At 38.5% G+C, this 18,159-nt stretch overlaps 2 protein-coding genes and 1 non-coding gene across 5 annotated transcripts in view; 2 read left to right on the forward strand and 1 right to left on the reverse strand.

Moving 5' to 3' along the window:
• The window catches only part of Ints2 (integrator complex subunit 2), a 52,108-nt gene extending 37,593 nt beyond the window's left edge, over positions 1–14,515 (forward strand). For both annotated transcript variants that reach the window (XM_063250880.1, XM_003469452.5), the window contains exons 20-25: positions 5,300–5,498; positions 10,055–10,306; positions 10,651–10,758; positions 11,024–11,129; positions 12,212–12,388; positions 12,491–14,515. In XM_063250880.1, coding sequence (XP_063106950.1) covers positions 5,300–5,498; positions 10,055–10,306; positions 10,651–10,758; positions 11,024–11,129; positions 12,212–12,388; positions 12,491–12,660 — 1,012 coding nt within the window. In that variant the 3' untranslated portion in view covers positions 12,661–14,515. The remainder of the gene's footprint in view (positions 1–5,299; positions 5,499–10,054; positions 10,307–10,650; positions 10,759–11,023; positions 11,130–12,211; positions 12,389–12,490) is intronic.
• On the reverse strand, positions 5,724–5,800 carry Trnaa-ugc (transfer RNA alanine (anticodon UGC)). Its single transcript has one exon. It is a non-coding gene; the product is annotated as a tRNA-Ala (tRNA).
• Positions 14,516–15,573: 1,058 nt separating the features above from the next.
• The window catches only part of Brip1 (BRCA1 interacting helicase 1), a 188,184-nt gene continuing 185,598 nt past the window's right edge, over positions 15,574–18,159 (forward strand). The window contains exon 1 of one of the 2 annotated variants that reach the window (XM_063250881.1): positions 15,574–16,292. The gene's annotated coding sequence lies outside the window, so the exon portion shown is untranslated. The remainder of the gene's footprint in view (positions 16,293–18,159) is intronic. The other variant, XM_063250882.1, reaches the window with a different exon arrangement.

Below are 18,159 nucleotides of genomic sequence, written 5' to 3' on the forward strand. Positions count from 1 at the left end.
ATGAGCAAAGAGATAGAAGCATCTAAGGCTTGCAGCAGAAGGTTAGTTTTTGGGAAAGTTAGAATGAAGTCAGATTATGCAGATGCTAGATCATTAGGTGGTGATTTGGGGAAAGAAGCTATATGCTAGATTGGCTACAGCAGAGAAACTAAGGAATGAAGACCAAGTCGATACACACTGTGTACTTAACCAAAGGGATGATGTAGAAGTGACAAAACCTGCTAAATCAGCTTAGTGTGCTTCGGGGAGATCAGACTTACACAGGAAATATGAATCAAAAGAATAAATAGTACAAATCATGTTAAGTATCTACTAAGAAGAAAAGCATGGTAAATAATACTTATAGAAAAGAGGTACTTTTGTTTCTGTTGCCAATACTGGGGGACAAGCGCCGGACCTCACACAAGCTAGGCAAACACGGTCACTAACCCCTATTTCTGTTTCTTTTTAATTTTGAGAGAGTCTGGCCTCATTACCTAGGCTGGCCTTGAACTTGTGATCCTCCTGCCTCAGCTGTCCCAGTAGCTATAGCTACAAATATGCTGTTTCAGTGCATGGCTGAAAAGCAGCACTTCTAAAATAAATGATTTATCAGTGTTAAAATCCACTTATGTAGGTGACTTCCATTGAATGGATCACACCAGATGGTTTAGTTCAGGGGAATTATAAAATTATGCTTTCAAAATGTGTGCAGTGTTTTTATAGTTTGGACATAGCACTTTGTCTCCCTTTGGCTGCACATGTACTAAAATTGGATTTACCACTTGTGAAACTTTTCTGATATTAATATATTTGTTTCTTATGTTTATTGATTACATAGTATTTCATTTTATCAAAGTGCTATGCTTCCCCACTGTGTTATTTATTGCTGGGTATTCTATTTAATTAATTAATTAATTTTTTGTGGTATTAGGGGTTGAACCAGGGCCTTTGTACTAAGCTATATCCCTACCCCTTGTTTTTCATTTTTTGTTTAATTATTGAGAACAGGGTCTAAATTGCCCAGACTGTGCTCAAATTTATGATTTTCCTGCATGAGCCTCTCAGAGTACTAGGATTTCAGGTGTGTATACCTGGCTATATTCTTTTCTTTTTTTTTTTTTTACCGGGAATTGAGCCCAGGACCTTGCACTTGCCCAGGCAAGTGCTGTGCCACTGAGCTATATCCCTGGCCTGCCTGGTTATTTTCAAAGCTTTTAATTCTGTCATCTAGAAAGACTTAGCCAGTTTACATTCCATAGCAATATTTGATATTGTACACTTTCTTGCACCTTCTTGAATTATTCTATATAGTAAATATGAAGGATGCCTTCCTATTTTAATTAATATACTTGTTAGACTGAACATTTTATTTTATTTTTTGGAGATAGGGTCTTGCTATATAGTTTAAACTGGCTTTGAACTCATGGCAATTCTCCTGCTTCAGGATTACATGTGTGTGCCACCGTGCCTGTCTGAACATTTTAATATACTTACTGGTTATAGATAATTTTTTTTTCTTTTTTGGTACCAGGGCTCAAACTCACACCATGTGCTCACCAGGAAGCACATGGTATGAGTTACAGTTCCTTTTTTTGTCTTTTTGAGACAAGGTCTCACTATGCAGTTCAGGCTGGCCTTGAGCTCACTTTGTAGCCCAGGCTGGTCTGGAACTCGAAACGGATCCTCCTGTCTCAGCCTCCCTGAGTGCTGGGATTACCGGCATGAGCCACCACTCATGTGGCTCTGTCGGGGTCGCTCCCGGCCGGCAGGAAAGACACACGACAAAGTCTGGCGGTGTGCAACCTTGCCTTTATTTATCTCCGCGTGGGCCCCGCGAGGCCTCCACTCTGCCACCAGCCCTTTCTCGCCGGTGGACTTTCTCTATCTCTCTCTGTGCTTTCTCTGTGCTTCCTGTCTCGTGGCGGGAGAGGCATTCACTTTTATAGGGTGACAGTGGCCAATCAGTTCAAAGCGCGCGATGCGGGCTGATTGGCTAACATCAGTTGTTGCTAGGCAGACTATCTTACAGAGCGGGTTGTTTAAGTCGCCAGCGCAATCAGGGGGCAGGAAGCAGGCGCCAACTTGACTCACTCGATGGGAGGGGCAATCTAGCTCAGGCTCCGCTCCCACCCACAGGCCCTATGTCCGCCAAGTAAGGCGACCGGTGTCGGCGGCTCCCAACATGGCTCAGTTCCTTTTTTTTTTTTTTTTCCTCGAGACAGGGTTTTGGGATGTAGTTGAAGCTGGCCTTGAATTCACTGTGTAGCCTAGGCTGGCTTCAAACTTGTGGTGATCTTTCTGCCTCAGCCTCCTGCATGTTGGGATGACAGGCATGTGCCACCACGCTAGGCAGCAATTGGTATTTCTTTTTTATATTTTAACATAGCTTTTTTTTTTGTTTTTGTTTTGCTTTTTGAGACAGAGTTTTGCTCTGTAGTTCAGGGTTGGCCTTAAATTCACTATTATAGCCCAGGCTGACCTTGAACTGATTATAATCCTTTATAATACCTGGTGGTATTGTAGGTGTGTGTCACTATGTACAGCATTTAACATTTTGTTAGCTTTTTTGTTTCTTAAAGAGCTCTTCATCTGCAAGTGATATCATGTCTTTTTTTAATTGAAATTCTGTCCTTTATTGTGGGCTGAGGTGCTGGTAATTGAATGTAGGGCCTTGAACATGTTAAGTATATGCCCTTCCATTGAGCCACGTTCCCAGCACTATAGTTTTTTCTCTCTCTCTCTCTTTTTTTTTTTTTTTTTTTTGGTGTTTTGTTTTGAGACAGGGAGGGTCTTACTCTGCAGGTCAGGGTGGGCCTGAGCTCAATTTGTAGCCTAGGTTACAAAGATGCTCCTGCCTCAGCCTCCTGAGGATGATGTATCACTACCCCCGCAACATGGTAGTTTTATTTCTTGTTGCTTTTTTTATTTTTCCTTTTTCACTTTTTAATATTTATTTTTAAGTTAACATTGTCACAGTTTAAAACATCACACACTATAAAGGTATAAATATATAAAAGGTGTGACAGGACCTGGTGGCAGTGTAGGAAAGTGGGTTGGGACCATTGGAGCTAGGTGAGGAGCTCTTAGGGATTTATTGTGCCGTTTCCTCTTCTGGGTATGCATCCAAATTCCCACACTACATATTAATAAGTGCACCTTAATAAAATGCAAGATTAACGAGAAAAGCCACATTCTTTTTTTTTTTTTTTTTTTTTGGTACTGGGAATCAAACTCAGAACCTTGTGATTGCCAGGCAGGCGCTGTGCCACTGAGCTACATCCCTTTCTTGATTTTTTTTTTTTTTTTGAGCAATCTCAGTTTTAGCTCCAGAGCAAACTTGTTAGAATGTTGATATGTAGTTTACTTTTCTGTGTACTTAGTTATATATATATAATATATATTATATATATATTATATATATATGTAGAATATATTTCAGATGGTTTTAAAGGAACCTAATAATATTGTAGGCATTGTTTTAGTCTTTTAAAAAATACTTTCAACTCTGGCATGATGTAATCCTAGCACTCAGGAGGCTGAGACAGGAGGATTGCCATGAGTTTGAGGCTACCCTGACGTACATAGTGAATTCAAGGCCAGCTTGGACTACATAGTGAGACCCTATCTCAAAAAACCAAACCAACCAAACCAAACCAAGCCAAAAAACAAATTCTGTTCTTAGTATGTTTTCCATGTTAGTTAGGTATAGTTCTACCTTATCTGTGTTAATTGCTGCATGGTAGTCGTCCCCATGTGGATTACCAGGATGTGCTCTAGAAGCTGTGAGAATGTGTGGGTTGGAACTTGAGGTTTTTTGTTTTTTGTTTTTTTTTGAAACATAGTCTCATATGTAGTCCAGGCTGCCCTTAAACTCACTATGTAGCTCAGGCTGGCCTGAAATTTGCAGTGATCCTTCTGCCTTAGCCTCCCCAGTGTTGGGATTACAGGTGTGTGCCACCATGCCCACCTAGTTTGAGTGTTTAGATTTTTTAAAAGAAGTGATTCTTAAATTTTGGGAAGATAATTCTTCTTTTCTTTTCTTTTTTTTTTTTTTGTCCTTTTCCTTTTCATCGGTACCAGGGATCAAACTCACGACCGCACACTTGCAAGGCAGGCACTTAATGCCGCTGAGCTAAACGCCCGATAATTCTTATTTTCTATTTGGAAAACTCTTCCTCCAGTTGCTACAGTTGAGGCATTGACACGTAGGTGGACAGTTAGGTGGTTCTGTGTTTCCACTGTAAACCCATCTTTGTTACCTGTGAAGGTGCACACGTTAGTTTTCTCTGTGATGCAGACTGAGAAATGGAGCCTCTGTTTTTTTTCCAATAACCTTGGCATTTAAAATTCTAGTGGTTGCTAATTTATCTTTTTGTTGTTGTTGTTGCTGTTTTCTTTTTCTACTTTTATTTCATTTACGTTTAATCAACAACAATCTTTGAGGAATGAATAACCATGTACCTGTTTTATAGATGAGGAGACTAAGGCTTAGTAAATAACTTTCCCAGGTTAAGGAGATGAACTGCTTTCTGAAAACAGACTTGTCTTGTTTTCTTGCTTCAAAAAAGAAACAGGAGAAGATAAGTAATTTCTTCTAGCCTTCATCTTCCCCAGACAGAATATGCCTCTTTGACAGCAGCTTTGCAAGCTTATGTCTCAGAGTTTTATGGGGAATATCACTTTCTGCAAAAAAGGGGTTTTATATTGAGAATAATATTTCACTGGGAAATTTTTTTTTTTTTTTTTTTTTTTTTTATTTAAGAGGAAAAAGAGAAAAACACAAAACAAACCAAAGCGGCGTAAGGGTACACGCAATACAGAACTACAAAACAAAACAAAACAAAAAACCATAACAGTAAGAAATTACCTGCTAGTAGATTACACACTATTTTCTTGAAAATAGTTCCTCAAATCACAGTATCAAAGAACACAAGGTGGACATTCAAACAGGGAGACTGCAAACAGCTGTGTTCAATGTTCCAAAAACATTGATAAAGTCAGCTATTTAACACCCCCAAACACACTTGCTATTATATCCGTTAGAGCTCCTTTTCTTTTTTTTTTTTTTTTTCCCTCTCTTTTTTACAACAAAATTTACACATCTTGGATTTTATTACTCCTTAGTGCTTATTACTTTCTTTGGGGGGGGGGGGGAAGAATACAGTCAAATATGGCAAAACAAAGCTGTCAGTCAATACCAAGGATAGACGTTCACTGGGAAAATTTACCACTCTGTGATACTTAGGTTTTTCTGTTTAACTGAATTGATCATGTTCTGACATACATTTGCATTCTTTCTATATATCTTTTTTTTTAGATGTCCCCCCTTGATGGATATTACTCTACACATGTTGAATGGATATCTTCTTGCATCTAAAGCTTACCTCAGTGCTCATTTGAAGGAAACAGCAGAGCAAGATAGGCCTTCTCAGAATAATACAGTAGGTTTAGTTGGACAAACTGATGCCCCAGAAGTTACCAGAGAAGAACTGAAAAATGCATTATTGGCTGCTCAGGTACAGTTTGCTAGCATAAAATTTAGTAAGATGGGCAGGGTCTTCCTATTAATATAATTACGGAAATAGATGGCACATTTTGCCTGCTGTGCTGTGATATTCTGTGCATTCCTGACATCAGAATCAGTGATGATAAAGTTACCTCTGGGCTGATTATTATATGGACTATCTTACCAAAATCAGGAATAAGCTTCACAATGACATGATTTAACTAATTAATATTATTTGTTTCTTGGTGCTGGGAATTGAACCCAGGGCCTTGTGCATGCAAGGCAAGAGCTCTACCAGTGAGCCACACTACAGCCCTGTTGTTACATGTCTGTGAGCCCAGCCTCACAATGTAAATTTAATGTTGACTTAAATAAGACATATATTTTAACCAAATTTAAGGCTTTAACTGTTCTTAAGTTACAGTTATATCTTTACTAAGTCAACATATATTTATTGGACACTTAGGTGCCAAATAGTATTCTAGGGACTGGAGAAACAGTGGTGAAAAAGAAAAATCCTTTGTTATTTCTTAAGATCAGATGGTAGAAAGGAAGTCAAATGTTGGAGACTGACAGTAAACAGCAAAACCAGAAGTATACAATAATAAATACTGGGATAGTCTAAGCAGTTCAGCTTTATATTTAGAAAGTTTTATAATCTTAGGTTATAAATTTCACTAAACCTTAGGTAGTCTTTTTTTTTTTTTTTTTTGTCTTTTTCCTTTTTTATCGGTACCGGGGATCGAACTCACGACTGCCTGCTTGCAAGGCAGGCACTTATGCTGCTGAGCTAAATCCCCAGCCCCAGATAGTCATTTTTGAATAATGGTAGCAGATGTGAGATGATAAAATATTAAATAGTTTGAGTTCCTCAGAAAGTTTTTTTTTAGTTTGAAATATATTTTCTGAAATCTCATTGGTGGTAGGAAAACTAGGAGTAGTAATTCCAGTCCACAAACCCTAACCTATAGTACGGAAACTCAAAAAAGCTATGATAGTGAGGCATTTCTTTTATAAGTTAGTTAGCAGAAAAACCCCCGACGTGATGGGAACTCATTTCATGAGAAAATTTGACCTACATTGATTAACACTATTTATGGTCTTTATCTCATGTAATATAAATATTAATATGTTTGGTCTTAATGTGTTTGCTGCCCCATTTTCTGCTGAGAATGTTATATAAGACTTACATAAAAAAAATTCTGGCCAGGTGTGTTGTTACATGTCTACAATCCCAGCTACTTGGGAGACTGAAGAAGTGCATCATGAGTTTCAGTTCAGCCTTGGAAACTTAGTGAGGCCCTATAACAGAAGCAGCACAGGGCCCTAGGTTCAATTCCCAGTACTTCAGGGGGGAAAAAACCTGAGTTCTTAAGTAAAACTTTTCCTTGGTGTAGTGGTGCACATTTCTAATTCCAATACTTGGGAAGTTCAGGCAGGAGGATTGCTTTGGGTTCAAAGCCATCCTGAATTGTATAGCAGGAGCCTGTTTCAAAAAACAAACAAACAAAAAAAAAGCAAAAGAAGTCTTGGGGCCTGGGATATAACTCAGTGGCACAATGCCTGCTTGAAAAGCAGAAGGTTGTGAGTTCATTTTCTGGTGCCAAAAATAAGTAAATCTTTCCCTATGAATTAGGATAAGGATCATACCATAGTTAACACCTTCATGTAGCTTACTACATGGGTAAGTTACAACATAGGTGCCAGTCTCAGTTTTTACATATATTAACTCATTTAATTTTTACAACCAACCTGCGAGGCATGGTTATTATCCACCTACATTTTGGTAATTTGGAAAATGAGACTCAGAAAGGTTGTTTGCTCAAGGTTACAGTTTAGTACTGTCAGAGTTAGAAATCATGCTGTGTAGTCTGCCTCCATAGCCTGCAAATAAAACCAATTAAAACAAAGCAAGCAACCAAACCAAACCAAACCAAACCAAACACCCAAAACAAAACCACTACTCAGAACCAGTCAGCCTTAAGCACATGTTGTAAAGACAGGCTAACTTTTCTTGCAAAGAAAAGCTTCCTTTCCTCCATTGTGGTGTAGTAGTCCAATTTCCTCTTGACAGTCTGGGGCAGTCACCCCTGACAACCCTGTGACTTGATTTTTAGCTTGTTTCCTCTGAGACATGAGGAGACCAAAATGACCAGGGGGAAGTCTTATCTTCCAGTTCAATGGAATCATTGTTTTGCTTTTTGGTGTAAACCTTATCCTGTCTGGATCACTAGGGATAATTGTGAGTGATACCATTCATAATCCTACCCCTTGATTCCTAGACCCATGAATCTTCACACTGGAAGACACAGTACCATATAGTGGGTGCTGATTCAAAGCATATACAACCTTTTGAAGTACCTTACCACACTCCTGGTACCAAATTCTGTCATGATTACTTTTCTCTTGTTGCTGGGACAAAATATCCCACTCCTGGTCCTAAAATCTGTATCAATTAGGTTTTACTAGAGAAACATATATAACATAAGATATACAACTGTATAAGAAATTACAAGATAGGCTTATGATGGTCAGCCACAGACTTGGATAAAGAAGCCTACAGAGGTTATCTTTCTGCTAGAGGCTAAAGAGTCCAGCCCAAGGTTTGGAACTCAGTGTAGTCTTCTGTGCAAGTCTGTCTCACCAGGCTAATGGGTCTGTGACAGAATACTGAAGAATCTATGCCAGGAAGCTGAAGAGTCCCAAGTAAAAGCTGAACCGTCTACACCAGATGCCATTGCATGACGTCCAAGCTCTAGGCCGGAGCTCCTCTGAAGAACCAGCAATCATGCCTTCCTCATTTGCCCCTTATTGTATGTAGGCTGCCTGCCCTTGAGGGTAGGGGTCCTTGACACCCATATTATCTGTATGCCCTCCTCTTGGTAGGCTGAGAATGCTTACAAAGTAAAGACCTTGACCCTCTGCTGAATTGCTTAGTTGAACTTCTAAATTTTTCAAGTTGACACAATGAACAACATCCTAGAGGGCTAAAGGCATGTTCTCCACACCCCCAGAATGTAGAGCTGTTAAGTTACTTAGGTAAACTTTTAGACGTTTGAAGTTGACACAATGTATCAACCATTACACAAAGCAAACAACCAAAAAACAAAACAAAACAAAACAAAACACAACAAAACAAAACCATTACCCAAAAACAGTCAACCTCAAGCACAGGTGGTAAAGAATAGCTTTTTTGTTTGTTTTGGTACCGGGGATCGAACTCACAACCTCACGCTTGCCAAGCAGGTGCTTATGCCGCTGAGCTAAATCTTCAGCCCCAAGAAAGGCTACCTTTTGTTGTAAAGAAAAGCTAACCTAATTTTGCAATCATCACATTCTTAAACATTTCTACCATGTAATTGTTTTCTGCCCCAGTCAATGGCTAGCTGTCTATAGAGATACATGTCATATATTCTTTCTCTTTTTTATTTCTTTTTTTAGTTTTTTGTCTCTGTGAGACAGGGTCTTGCTGTGCAGTTCAGGCTGGCCCTAGGGCTCACTTTGTAGCCTAGGCTGATCTCGAATTTTCAGTCTCCTGTCTCAGCCTCTCAAGCGCTGGGATTACAGGCACGCTCCACCATGCCTGACTTCTTTCTCTCTAATGCCTTTTACTAGATGAGATTGATTTTAGTTTTCCTTCAGATATAGCGGCCCGAATAGGTCATGTTTTAAAAACTACTCTTCAAAAAAAAAAAACAAAAACTACTCTTCAGTGAAATGATATTCAGACTATACACTGAGCTACAGTGAATTGTGCAAGTGGATTGGGTAGTGAGATAGAATCTGTCCTTGCAAAACTAAGGCCTTTAAAGAGCCTGACTTCAGGTTGAAAAGGAAAAGCGGTATGGGAAGGCACTAACTGTTACCCACTACCTTCAAAAGAATTAACTAGTTGGTGACCCAATAGGAAAAAGGTGGAAACACAAGATCTAGGAAGTTAGATTAAGAGGAAGGGAATCCTGGTAGAAGTTGTTTTGCCTTAGGGCCTATTTTGGATGCCACTGAATAAGATTATCCTTCTAGTAGATGGTTTTTTTTGTCTTTTTCGTTTTTATCGGTACGAGAGATCGAACTCACGACTGCCTGCTTGCAAGGCAGGTGCTTATGCCGCTGAGCTAAATCCCCAGCCCCTCTAGTAGATGGTTTTAAACTGGAGCCTGTGGTTCTGCCTTTGATACATATGCCTTCTCTGAAATGATTTTTTTGGAAAGAGGGTTTTATCAGCCGTGCGTGGTGGCTCATGCCTGAAATCCCAACACCTGGGAGGCTGAGGCAGGAGGATCGTTGCAAGTTCGAGACCAGCCTGGGCTACAAAGTGAGCTCAAGGCCAGCCTGAACTGCATGGCACGAGACCCTGTCTCAAAAAAAAAAAGAGGGTTTTATCTAGATTTGTAAGGCATTCATGACCATTGCTTTATAAATTGCTTACTTTTGCTCTAAGAGTTGCTACACTGTGTGTGTTTTTAAAAGAAACGTTATTCTGCCATTTCTGTTCACGTGGAAGAAATTAGGTTTGATTTTCCAACCAACTTCTCAGAAACATCTTACTGTTTGCTTTGCTTGTAGGACAGTGCTGCTGTCCAGATTCTCTTAGAGATTTGTTTACCTACGGAAGAGGAGAAAGCCAAGAGTGTCAATCCAGATAGCTTGTCCAGAAACTCTCAGAGTGTCATCACCAGCAGTAGTCCGAGTAAGGACATGGAGGAAAGCGAAGACAATCTGCTCTGTAACCTTCGGGAAGTTCAGTGCCTTATCTGTTGTCTATTGCATCAAATGTATATTGCAGATCCCAACATTGCTAAACTTGTTCACTTTCAGGTATGGCTTCAAAGAATATTTCTTTATAGTTTATTTTTCTCAGAGGTTAATTAACATGATCATGGTCATGTAGAAGTTAGAGATACTGTAATACAAATAGTCATGTTCTTTTATAATATGGAAAACTATCCAAATTTTAGGTTTTTTTCCCAACTTAATGAAGTATTCAAATAATTTCTCTCTATTCTAGTATATCAACATAGTGAAATGCCAGAATACGTATAGGGAAATGTAGTACCCTAAACAACTTTCACAAAAAGGAAGTGAAACTTTCTTTTATGTTTTACCTGTGTTTATTTAACTTGTTTTATTTCTAACGTTTTCCCCCTTTCTTGTCGAGGTAGGGTTATCCATGTGAACTCTTGCCTCTGACAGTCGCAGGTATTCCGTCTATGCATATTTGTTTGGATTTTATACCTGAGCTTATTGCACAGCCAGAACTTGAAAAACAGGTAATGAATGTTTTGGAACTTTAAGAAAAAATGCTGAGAGTCTGGGCTAGTTGGGAGGTGGGCGGATTGCAAGTTGGAGGCTGGTCTGGGATACATAGTGATTTCAAGCTTGGCTTCAATAAATAGTGAGACCCTGTCCCCAAACAAAACAAATGAACAATTTCCAGCTCTCTCTGTAGTGTTGCTAGTTATATAAAAATTCTTACAATTTTTAAAGTGTAATATTTTCTTGAGAAATATGTAACTTTTGGATTCTCTCTTACAGATATTTGCTATCCAGTTGCTTTCTCACTTGTGTATCCAGTATGCATTACCAAAATCACTTAGTGTGGCTCGCTTAGCTGTCAATGTAATGGGAACTTTGCTAACAGGTGTGTAGCCAGACAAAATCAACAACAAAAACCTCTGGCATGAATTACTATATATTTATTTTCTGAATTTAGTGACTCAGTTTTGTGTTACTATGAAACAATATGATCCAATATATGTTACTATGTAACTTAAAGTCATCTTTTGGAATTATTACTTTGAAGATTCTTCTATGTAAAATGTGATTTACAGTGTAGAAGAGATGAACAGATAGGTAAATGGTATCTTTAATTTTGTGAATGAATAGATATGGACTTACAGCAGCTATAATAAGATCACATTCTTTTTTGTTGTTGTTTTTTTTTTTCGTCTTTTTCCTTTTTATCGGTACCAGGGATCAAACTCACGACTGCCTGCTTGCTTGCAAGGCAGGCGCTTATGCTGCTGAGCTAAATCCCCAGCCCCTAAGATCACATTCTTATAAATAAAAGCCATATTTACTTTATGAATATAATTAGATAGTAGAAAACAAGTTACTATTATAAATGCTCAGCTCTAGAAAAAATATAATCATACATATATAAAGAAGATGTAAATATACTAGTTTCCTTAAGTTCTAACATATATGCTAACATTTTAACCATCTCTTGGTTTGTAGAGTAAAATGGTAGGGAGATAAGCTATTTTATAGTTGAGTCTTTTAAAGCTGTCGCTTAATTTAGTATTCTTTGTTGATGTTCTCATAATACTACATTCATTTTTCTTTCCTTTGTATTCATCTCACATTGTAATTTCTATAGCGGTTAAGAGTTTATATTGCCTGAATTCAGTCTCTATTAACTGGCTGTGTCGTACATGTCAAGTTTAGTTAAAAGTTAACATTCAGATGTAAAATGGGTACCATTTTGGAAATGATGAGAGTTAAGTGGAATAATGCATGCAGCCCACTTAGGATAGCACTAGAGCATGATAAAAATTCGTTTGTTGGATGATGACAAACTGTAGACTCTTGAAGGCGGGGCTTGCAGTGTGTTAAGAGACAGGATTTCTAGTGCAAAGCATGATGCTTTATTTCTTGTATAAGTTGCCTATGTTCAATATGTATTTGTAAAGTAAGAAATTCTGTTTAATTTCTTTCTAACAGTTTTAACACAGGCTAAGCGGTATGCTTTTTTTATGCCAACTCTTCCAAGTTTGGTTTCTTTTTGCCGAGCATTTCCTCCACTGTATGAAGATATTATGTCTTTACTGATTCAGATAGGACAAGTTTGTGCCTCTGATGTTGCCACTCAAACAAGAGACATTGATCCAATTATTACACGTAAGTGGTAAACTCATTTTCAAGAGTGATCTTACTACGTCTAAGATGAGTGAATTTCTTTCCAGAGTTCTTGCTTTTGTTTTTTTTTCCTTATGTTTTTAGGTCTTCAACAAATAAAGGAGAAGCCAAGCGGATGGTCACAAATCTGTAAAGATCCAGCTAATAAAAATGGATCCAGGGACACTACAAGCATGGATCCTGATGTACAGCTCTGCCATTGTATTGAAAGCACAATAATTGAAATAATAAATATGAGTGTTAGTGGAATTTAAAAAAAATTTGAGTCAAAAAAATATGCTGTCTGCAGCATATAATTGACATGAATCTGTATCCTATGTCAACTCCAAACTGAATGAGAACAGTGATGTCTCAGAATTGCTGAAATGACTCAATTCAACATGAGTACAATTTAGAATCTCTGAGAATTATGCTTGCCTGTATTTGACTGGCACGTCTTTGGATCTACTTTGCTGGTATGTGTATATTGTAGCAGCTGAGCACATGTAAGAACTCCTTCCTGGAAAGGGAGTTTGGCCTTCTAGTTAGCTTTTGAAGTGAGAAAGATTGCCATGCCTTTAGTTTCTTCTAAAAATGGGCATATGGGTAACCCTAGTATTTAACTGTGAGCTTATAATAAAGGTGGATGATGAGAGTGACAGAAAAGGATCACAGAAAGGGTGAATTCAGGAAAAATGAGGAGTTAAATACCCCAATAGAAATTTCAAAGACTTGCAATGCAAGTAGTAGTGGTGTAGATTAGAATTCTAATTCTCAAGAAGCAGTATCGAGAAGGTTTTTAGAAAAGGCAAGTAGCTTCTATATATGATTTCCATGGAATTACAGGTGAGGATTTATAGATACCACATATTTGCTTCAACTTTTACTAATACATGAAGCCATACATTTAAAGAGATACTTGAATAATTTGGAAGTTAAGATACTAGTTTAAAAGTGTTTACAGGAACAACAAAGAAGAACCTGAAAGGAAGTCTCATTTATTTTATTTTTTAAAGTTTATTTTTATAATGCTTTATTAACTTATCTAATTCTCAGAGAGTGGAATATGTGTCAAATTAAATGAAATTTAGAGCAATAAAGCCCACTGGGTTCAAGAGCTCTTGGTTTATCATCAGGATGATAATTCATATTTTACTTTGAGAAGATCTTTGGATAGAAAAATACATATGGTGTTTGAACCTCAGGAAAAATTAAAATGTGGGAAATACTGTCTTGCTAAAAAGGATTTTGCAGTCCTCTGGTAGTAACTTCCATGGTTTAGGCTGGATGCATTCAGGTAACCCATAAGCCTCATTTCCATCCCCCAAATTAAGTATCTAGTGCAGAAGGTACTTCTTTCTCTCTGAGATATACCTCAATCAATCACTTTTCTCCCCACTTGAAACAGACCTCTTCACTTCACTTGTAAAAGAAATTAGGCAAGTTAATTAAATAAGCGTGTTTTCTAAGAAAAGAAATTTAACTTCAGCCTTTTCACTAGCAAATATACATCTCGTTTTTCTTCTTTGTAAAATGGGGTTCCTATTGGCCCTACCTCATAAAGGTATTCTACAAAAACTAGTTTGTAGCTGTTTCCAATAATGAAGTACATAGTATCATGTGTGATAGAATATTTATAACTTTTTATTACGTGCTTAAGGTTCAATTAAATAATTTCGATGTGAAAAATAAAATAATATGCTTAAAATGCCATAAGAATTTTCATATTTTTAAATAAAGCAGTTTTGTAGTATCTTAAGATTAAATACAACTGCTCCTGTTTTGTTTGATTTTTAAACTGAGGCCTTGGAGTATTTTGTGTGAATATGTATCACCTTCAGAAAAGGTTGCAGCAAGGTTTCTAACTAAATTCAGTACATACGTCCTGGGTCCATTTTCAAAGACTGGTTAAAACCTGCTGTGTAAAAATAACAACATGTGCTGTTTTTCATCAGATTTGTTGATGATGTAAATAAAACATGTAAATATATTAGTAAATGTTAATATTCATGTATTTTAAGTTAAGATTATAAAATTTGTCACAATGTGATTTTTTTATTCAAGTGAAAACAGATGTGTGCAGCTATTTTGAATATTGATTTATAAACATTCATATTCTTATCAAATGAACTTGTGCTTTTTTGTGTTTCATTCCATGACTCTTAACTTGAAGGAAACGGTTCAAGGCCATGGAATCCTGGACTGTGTGGTATATTAGGCTCACGTGTATTCCTTTCTGTTAGGCCATGCATTCAATGCCAATGAAACTGGAGTCCATTGAAAAGCCAGTGAAGTTTAGATGCCGAAGTTGACAGTAGTTACTCTGTAGCAGTTCGCTAAAAGATTTGATGTTTCAAAAATTTGTTAAAGCAAAATGATGATTCAGAGTTGCTTTTAAGGATTTATCTTTATGAATTATCGTTCATCTCACTGAAACAGTAAATTACCCCTTCATCTTTGCTTAGTCATACATATTTTCACATTACTGAATTTCTAACGTCCACCTTCTAACACCTAACCTTAACACTGAGCTTGTTTTTCTGTTTAATTTTATGCAACGTTTTTTTATGCAAGTAAATTTTTTTATACTTTTATTGGATTCCGAATCTATTGAATTAATATATCAAACTGGAGAGTTTATATGTTTTTTAAGTATTCCAAATAGGCATTATTGTCGGTTGAGGGGTATGCACTTTTCCCCATAAGATTTTGTTTTTAGTATAAATCCTGGGACTGAGATTACTAAATCAAAGGATAGAATTTATTTTTATGACAAGTTTTGTCATTTTGGGAAAATGTCTTAATACAACTGAGAAGTAAATAATTCAATGAATCTTATGCTCCCTCCTCCCAGTAAATCTCTTCTCTACAGTTTCTTGAATTTAAGTAACTGTTCCAGGTTTTGCCCTTTTGGGACATTAGTATTTGAGTCAAGGTTAGGCTATACAGAATTTTAAGGTCCTGACCCCCATCCAAATTACATAATTTGGCGAGGTCATGTTTAACCCCTTTACCTTTGAGAATATTGCGTTCTTGATGAAGGAATGTTTAAGAGGGAATTGATGGCAGATGATCCTTGGAAGTATTCTGTTGGTGGAGACTTCAACCAACTGGCTGATTCTATTATTTAGGAAAGTTTTGTTTTGTTTTGTTTTGTTCTTTTTCATTTTTATCGGTACCAGGGATCGAACTCACGACTGCCTGCTTGCAAGGCAGGCGCTTATGCCGCTGAGCTAAATCCCCAGCCCTATTTAGGAAAGTTTTGAATATTAAGAAATATTGTACCAGGTGTTATAGAAACTTCTCAGCTAGTTTAGCTGAGTAGACCGGAAATTCTGGGCTCAAATTTTTTTCGGATACTTCGGCCACTGCAAAGTTGGGAAATGCCTCAGAACGAGGCAATGCTTCAAGATACACTCACTTTGTTGGTCTAAAGAGACATGCTTCCGTGGGTTAAGTCACCATTTCAAGAGTCTAATGGTGAAGACTTCCCCTAAGCAAACCTCGCCGCTCTCCCTACCGGTGATTGCTTTCCGGAGTCAAGTACCTTGGTTGGTTCTTATTTCGGAGGCTCCTATTGGGTTCTAGAGGTCTCGTCCCCCCGCAACATATCGCAGGGGTTGGTTGCTTGCCTTCTTCCCTTGGTCGGTGATTGGTTGTATGAGCACGTTTGGCGATTGGATATTTGGAGTCTAAGGCTGGGAGCGGGAATTCTCTGTGTAGTCTGAGAGTTGCGAGGTGGAAAAGGCTGTAACAGGCAGCGCATCCTCGCGGAGAATGTGACAAGGCTAAGGTTTGAGCCCTTTCTTCTGCACCCGGACTCAGAAGTCAGTTATTTGCTCTCAGAAGTTAGTTTCTTTTTTCCCTTTGAGTCGGAGCCCAGGCTTGTCGTTTCCCGTCAGCTCAGGCAAGTCCGAGGGAGGCAGGCCGGGAAGGGAGGACGCGCGGCTCGCGTGGCCCGCGCAGGCCTTTCGCTCTTCCCGCCCGGCCCGACCGGGTGACTCGGGCTGCGGGACGCGGGAGTGGAGGGCGGTAAGCCCGGGAGGGGGGAGCCGAACCTGCCTTCCCGCCTGCGCTGGCTCTGGGCGGGGCGGCGGCGAGGGGAGGGCTCGGGCCGAAGCGGAACCTGCCAGGTTTTGAGTCTGTTTTGCCAAGGCTGCGGCGCAGAAGGGATTGTTGATTACTAGGTTGTATCTGAGGAGGTCAGCCTTGCGGTTTTTTTTTTTTTTTTTTTTTTTTTTTTTTTTTTTTTGTGGGTGTGTGTTTATCGGTACCAGGGATCGAACTCACGACTGCCTGCTTGCTTGCCAGGCAGGCGCTTATGCCACTGAGCTAAATCCCCAGCCCCCAGTCTTGCGTTCTTGATTCAGATTAAGCAGTTAGAACCCACCAAACCTCATTCTTACGGACACATTTTTTTTTGTTGTTGTTCCGGGGATTGAACTCAAGACCTCGAGTCTTGAGTTACCCCGCTGAGCTAAACCCCCGGCCCCTCACGTTCTCTTTTAGAACGGAATATACCAGAAAAAGAGTTTTGGCGGGACTGGGGATTGAACTCGGGACTTAGGCAATCTCTAGCACTGGCCTACATCCTCAAAATAGGGGTCTTCTTTTGGAATACACAGACTGTGGTTAAGATTATTGATTGGCGGGGCTGGGGATTTAGCTCAGCGGCATAAGCGCCTGCCTTGCAAGCAGCCAGTCGTGAGTTCGATCCCCGGTACCGATAAAAACGAAAAAGACCAAAAAAAAAAAACAACATTATTTATTGGCTTCATAATAATTTGGATTGCTGGTTTTTTTTTTTTTTTTCTTTTCCCTTTTTATCGGTACCGGGGATTGAACTCACCACTGCCTGCTTGCAAGGCAAGCGTTTATGCCGCTGAGCTAAATCTCCAGCCCCTGGATTGCTGTTTTAACCATCTCCATCCCCAAGTTTTTATCATTTTTTTTTTTTTACAGAAATTCCTCAGTTAATTAGTGTGTATCATTTCTCCCCTTTGTGGTATCCTTAGGATATATTATGTGAAGAGAAATCTATGGACTTTATCTTCAGAGAAACTCAGTCATGTGCACAAGTTTCCACATACTATTTATTTATTTATTTATTTATTTATCGTCTTTTTTGAGACAAGGGCTTGCTGTGCAGTTCAGGGTGGCCTTAAGCTCACTTTGTAGCCCAGGCTGGTCTCAAACTCTTGACAATCCTCTTGCCTCAGCCTCACGAGTGCTAGAATTATAGATGTATGCCACAATGCCCAGCTTCCACATGCAATTTTAAAAGATTAAGGTTTGTGAATTACATCTATGAATTCTAGGTTTAGAAGAGGTGAAGGTTAAAGTAAATCACTTACATATCAGATATTAGGTTACACTCATTGTGTCCTGGCAAATTTTCATAGCCCTGTCAGTTAAGTAGTAGTATTTCAGTTCCATCAATGAAGAAACAAAATTTGAGAGGTTAAGTGATTTACACTGAAAGATTCAAGTTGAATTTGCCTTACTCCAAAACCCATCAACTTTTCCACTGTACTTCACTGACCACTAAGAATTATTGAGCACCTACTATGCTCCAAAGTAGTTTTTCCTTACAGAAATTTTTAAATTAGAAATGATTACAGAATAGGCTCTTAGACCAAAGAAATGAAAAGACATGTCAAAGGCAACATATCAGAGAACCTTTCAAAACCTGTTGACTGCTGGTTCCCATGTTTTCCCTTCTAACTCCAAGACTGTGGAAGGGAGACAGGAAGGCACAGATTAGGACAAAAAAA

The sequence above is a fragment of the Cavia porcellus genome, unplaced genomic scaffold (assembly GCF_034190915.1).
Source record: "Cavia porcellus strain 051 isolate PalLab524CR breed Dunkin Hartley unplaced genomic scaffold, mCavPor4.1 scaffold_6, whole genome shotgun sequence".
In the NCBI taxonomy this organism is placed as follows: domain Eukaryota; kingdom Metazoa; phylum Chordata; class Mammalia; order Rodentia; family Caviidae; genus Cavia; species Cavia porcellus.